At 35.2% G+C, this 5,767-nt stretch overlaps 1 protein-coding gene across 1 annotated transcript; it reads left to right on the top strand.

Annotated features, from left to right (window-relative positions):
• The first annotated feature begins 2,752 nt into the window (after positions 1 to 2,752).
• On the top strand, positions 2,753 to 5,285 carry LOC125202459 (8-hydroxygeraniol oxidoreductase-like). The gene is given in 9 exon segments (XM_048100853.1): positions 2,753 to 2,870; positions 2,946 to 3,088; positions 3,208 to 3,245; positions 3,324 to 3,717; positions 3,852 to 3,860; positions 4,609 to 4,836; positions 4,952 to 4,979; positions 4,982 to 5,109; positions 5,172 to 5,285. Coding segments are annotated over 9 exon segments (1,122 nt in total). The 5' UTR covers positions 2,753 to 2,830.
• Positions 5,286 to 5,767: the final 482 nt, after the last annotated feature.

Below are 5,767 nucleotides of genomic sequence, written 5' to 3'. Positions count from 1 at the left end.
TGGTTATAAACCTTACTGCATAAACAGATCATTTATATTACTTTAATATTATAATTTATTACTTCATCTTATCAATTTACTACTTCATTAAAAAGAATATGTAGTTCATTTTAATGTGCAAACAATACATCAGTTAAAGATGTTACTTCATTATAATGTATTATTACTTTATTATTAGAGTCATTTACTTCATTATAATGTTTTATTACTTCATTTTAGTAATAAAACCTACTGTATAAACAGATAATTTAAATTACTTCATTATCATAACTTTTTACTTCATTATATGAATTCAATACTTCACAACAACTAGATTATAGTTAATAGGAAAACAAATCAGTTGCATTACCTCATCACATAAAATATGTAGTTCATTTGAACAAAGCAGTTAAATAATTCGCACCTATAGTGTACCCAAAATAAGTATGCTGAACGAAAAAAAAAATTCAACCAAAACAAAACTCATTAACAGTGAACTAAAACCATTGGAAAGTGAACTAAATACGTGTAAGAAGTGAACTAAAACCACCACTTAGGTCTATCCATTTTCTCCTGCATTTTCTTCAACAGGAGCAGTCCTCACTTCGCCTCATTACCCCAACAAACCTTTTGGAAGCCGTACAATGAAGACTCCAGGCCACTCTTTCACCTTGACACCAAAATTAATCATAACTATCGATGAAGACGACGACAAACCAGAGCTGCACCATCATAGCAAAGAGAAGGTGGACGAACCTAACGTGGAACTCATCTCAGATATCCAAGGACCTCAAAAGATGGAACTCATTATATTCACAATATACATCACTATATCCTCAATATACATCATTGAAAGCATATACTAGTTCACTATAGGCACAATTTACTCCACTGTAAGCATATACTAGTTCACTATATGCTTAATTACTTCACTGTAAGCATATACTAGTTCACTATATGCACAATATACTTCACTGTGAGCATATACTAGTTCACTATATGCACAATATACATCACAATATTCACTTCACCATTAGAAATGTTTATTTCACTATAACAAATATTCACTTCAAATTGACAGTTGATGATAGAGAAATCAGTTCTTGCGATGAAGAATATGCAATTGATGATGGAGATTGTTGAACATGAGCGGAGCTATGTAGATTGTATAATTGGCTAGGGAGATCACAACAAATCAACGCGAGTGATGGAGATAGGGAAAATCTTAGCATTAGCGATAAAAATCTATAGAATCTGTGTGAGTATAGCGAATTTGCAGATTCTGAAATCGATAATTGACGATGGAGTAAATCAGTTCTTGCGATGAAGATTCTTCAATTGGCGATAGAGATTGTTGAGCATGAGTATGTGCAGTGGAGATTGCAACAAATTAGTCGGGGAGCAAGAGGCGACGACGGCATTGGTGTAGAGATATTGCCGATGCTCGCGAGAGGAGGTGAGCCGTACTCCGCGAGAGGCAGACCGGAGGAGGGGGCCACAGATAGGGAGGTAGCCGTGAGAGGCAGGCAAGCCGGAGAAGGATGTCGCCGGAGAGGAGGTGCAAGTGTGCTTCGCCACCTCCGTCGTGAGAGAAGGAGAGAGTGTGTGTTTGTGTGTGTAAGCGTGAATGGTGTGTGTATGTGAAAATATGAGAACAAAGTTGATTTCCTAAAATACCCCTATGCAATTTTGATTAATTAAAGTTATTTAGTTATTTTAGTCATTGGATTAAAATAACATATAGCTGAGATTTATTCTCATTATAAACTTAAAATTAGTTAGACCTTGATCAACTCTTTGTAACTATATTTTAAGTTTATAATAAAGATTTTTTTTCCTATTAAAGGTAGGAAGCTAAACTAAACCTAATATATACCAGCCCATAACTATAGTCTATAAACGGTAGAGTTCTTTAATGTATTTTGGAAATGTATAAAAATAAACTCTTGTAAAAAGAAAAATTAACTCCAACGATAGCACAGATTGAATGTTTAAAAAATGTAAATAATGATTAAAACTAAAAGACTAATTAATGACAGTGTCCTATATTTGACATCACTTATTGGTTTGTGTGCATATTTGGATTCAAATATTACATTTTAATATAATCCTTACAAATTTAAGATATTGTGCGCATAACTAAAAAAATTGTAATAATACACGTATGAATATAATTACTATCCCATATTTTTTCAACAAAGATAGGTGGGCAGAATTAATTTGAAAAACTATAGGGTGATTTAATTCATGACCGCCTCTCGTTGTAATTGTAGACTAGATTGGTGATGGTCAATATTGGATAACGATTTGACTCATTTGCACTCGTTAATGACCAATGAACCATATTGCATCATGAAACATACACAGTAATGAAGCCATGATTTGACGAGGTACACCTGGAAGAAACATTCAGGTATAAAATGAGATCGAGTGGCGGGTGACACATGTATAGTTAGAAAGCGAAGGCGATATGAACTTCAGTATCCAAACCAATTATAATTTGAAAGAGACTCAAAGAAGGGGAAACACAACTTAAAATAATTAAAGAAAATACTCCCCATTCACGGAAAAATAGTCTATTTTTTCTGTTTTTGCTCGTTTATCCATATTAGTTTCATTTTTATTTATGTATTTTTCTCACCTACGATGCTATTTGCATATCAAAACTCTGCCATCCATAATGAGATTATTTTTATGGATGGATGAAGTATTAAATTTGTTAATAAAATATCCCTTTATCTTTTCAATAATTGTTAGGGGCCATCAGTACACTGTTATTGTACATATGTATGTATATATATATGATATATGATGGCCTTATCCCAAATAGCATTAGCAAGGTAAACCAACAATGGCTGATAACACCACTCCAAGAGCCATAACTTGCAAAGGTCCACCTTTTTCATTTCCTTTATTACTATGTTTGTATACATGCATATACTAAGTCTGGTGGATCTTTGATGCAGCTGCCGTCGCATGGAAGCAATCGGAACCATTGAAGGTTGAGGAGGTTCAAGTGGACCCACCAAACTCAACTCAAGTCAGGATCAAGCTTTTGTATACCAGCATGTGCCGCACAGATATCACATGTTGGAATGGCTCCCTCTTTGTAAGAAACTCACTTTTTTGTACTGATACAAACTTTTGTGCAACTTACTATTTCATGCCTTGATAATCTTGTTTATGCATCTGTTTGTGTTTGTGTTTGTGTTTGTGTTGGTGTTCAAGCCTGCGTTCCCTCGGATCCTTGGACACGAAGGGGCGGGGTAAGTAGCTATCCATATTCATTCCAAGATGAGATCCAAAATATACATGAACTTAATTGAGAAAAAAAAAATATGCAGTGTGATTGAGAGTGTTGGGGGAGAAGTGAAAGACCTCAAGGTGGGAGACACTGTGATGGTATTCTATGTTGGAGAGTGTGGGGACTGTGCAAACTGCACGTTGGGGAAGACGAATTTATGCTTACGGTATCCTGTGATAATAACTGATGATGGAACATCAAGAATTTATGTTAAAGGGCAGAGGATCCATCGAATGTTTAGCAGCTCGACCTGGGCTGAGTATGCGGTTGTTGAGTCCAACTACGTGGTTAAGGTAGATCCGAGGATGTCGCTATCCCATGCCTGTCTCCTTACCTGTGGTTTCACAACAGGTTATGGTGGAGTGTGGAAAGCACTCAAACTTGAAAAGGGTTCAACTGTTGCTGTATTAGGCCTTGGTGCTGTTGGACTTGGAGTAAGAATGATCTCTGTTTTTCTCTGTTTTTAGCTCTGTTCTTTTGCTCTGTTTTCCTCTGTTTTTAGCTCTGTTTTCCTCTGTTTCCTCTGTTTTTCATTCGGGCTAATTTCATGGGGGGCTGGTAAATGCAGGCAGTAAAGGCTGTAAGTTTCATGTCTCACATATGTGACATGTGATAGAATCCTAAATAGAATTGGATTTTTAGTATAATACATATATTTGGTATAAGACACATTTTACCCTAATTAATTGACTATCAATTAATTATTGTCACATATCAATTAATCAAATAATCATGTTATATTGCTCCAAAGAGAATATATATTCATATATATATATGTCAATTGATTGCCAATGAATGGAAAAGATTGATTATATAATCTTTTTATGGAATGAATATCCATTCCCTTGGCCATCAAGTAAAGAATCATGCGTATATATTATTAAGATTTGATTAGAATTGATTGTGATCAATTAGTAATATTAATAGACCGAAGATTATATTCTTGGTCAATAAGAAATGTATTTACTAATTATTTTGGGCCTCTTTGATGGAAAGGGCTTTTAGGGTTTGATACTTAGGGTTTGTCCTCTCTCTGCCTATAAATACAAGTGTGGTGATCCCATCAAAACACACACATTAAGAGAACACATAAACGAGGGAAAGAGAGAGAAACAAATCCTTGGAGTTGCGCCACTACGCCGGAAAAAGGTTCAAGGAAATCGTCTCCTCCTTCCTCAATCGCTTCCGCTATGGATCGCCAAGGTATGTCTCGATCCTATTATGTTTATGGTTTACGTGAAATACATGTTGTTCGAAGATCTTGCTTTATTTATATTCAATTATGTAATCTTGAATATATGATGATAAAATAATGTCCAACAAAGGCATCACAAATCTTAGGAGCCTCAAGGATATTTGGGATCGATGTCAATGATAAGAAACGTGACATATCAAGAGCTTTCGGGGTTACTGACTTTATAAATCCTAAGCATTCTGATAAACCTATATCGCAGCTGATACAAGAGGCTACTGGTGGACAAGGCGTGGATTATTGCGTTGAATGCACCGGTGTTGCAGACCTCCTCAACGAAGCCATTGCAAGCACAAAAATGGTATGTCGACCTTGAATGACTACTACTATTATTGCTGTTGTTGTTGGCAAAACTTATTAGAAGCTAGTTTCCAATTGAGGCTTACTGTTTCGCGCACACATTGGTATGGAATCAGGGAGTCGGGGAGACAGTGTTGATAAGCGCCCACTGGAGGAAAAGGGGGAGCTTAACTACATTCCGATGATCCTCGGGAGGACTATTAAGGGAACAGCCTTTGGTGGTGTGAAAACCCACTCTGATATTCCTAAAATTGTCGAGAAATGCATCAACAGGGTAAGAAATAATTTCATGTTTCAAATTATTGTTGTGAAATAATTGTGATTATTTTTTAGCAGGAAATCAATCTTGGTGATCTCATAACTCATGAGATATCACTTGCCGATGTCAATAAAGGATTTCTAGAGTATATGAAGCAGCCTGATTGTGTCAAGGTCATTATCAAGTTCTGAGAAGAATTTTGTGGAATTGAATGCTGATTTATTTTGGTTTGAATGTTAATTTATGGATGAATAATGTTGAATAAAGCAAAAATAGTATAGTATGATTTATTTTGTAAGCCAAACATATTAACGTAGTTGATGCCATTTTATTGCCCATAAAATAAAAAAGTTTGCTTCAATTTTGGTTGGTCTCATATATTTGAAAATTTGAAAATTTCAATTATTCCAAGATAACATTTTGAAACAAATCCGATGTTAAATTGGTGCACACACATAAATTTTTGGTGAAGACAATAAATAGTGACATAAGTGTGTATTAATATAACGACGTATATGACTTAACGACTCTGCGCCTAAAAAACGAGTGAACTACAAAAATGGTCCCTAGACTATGGGTTTATCTCACCCATAGTCCCTAAACTTTAAAAATATCACCAGACATCCCTGGATTAAGAGTTTATTTCGAAATTGGTCATTTTGGCTATTTATGT

This window comes from Salvia hispanica, chromosome 1, assembly GCF_023119035.1.
Source record: "Salvia hispanica cultivar TCC Black 2014 chromosome 1, UniMelb_Shisp_WGS_1.0, whole genome shotgun sequence".
NCBI classification, from domain to species: domain Eukaryota; kingdom Viridiplantae; phylum Streptophyta; class Magnoliopsida; order Lamiales; family Lamiaceae; genus Salvia; species Salvia hispanica.
This window is presented reverse-complemented; position numbering and strand designations above follow the sequence as displayed.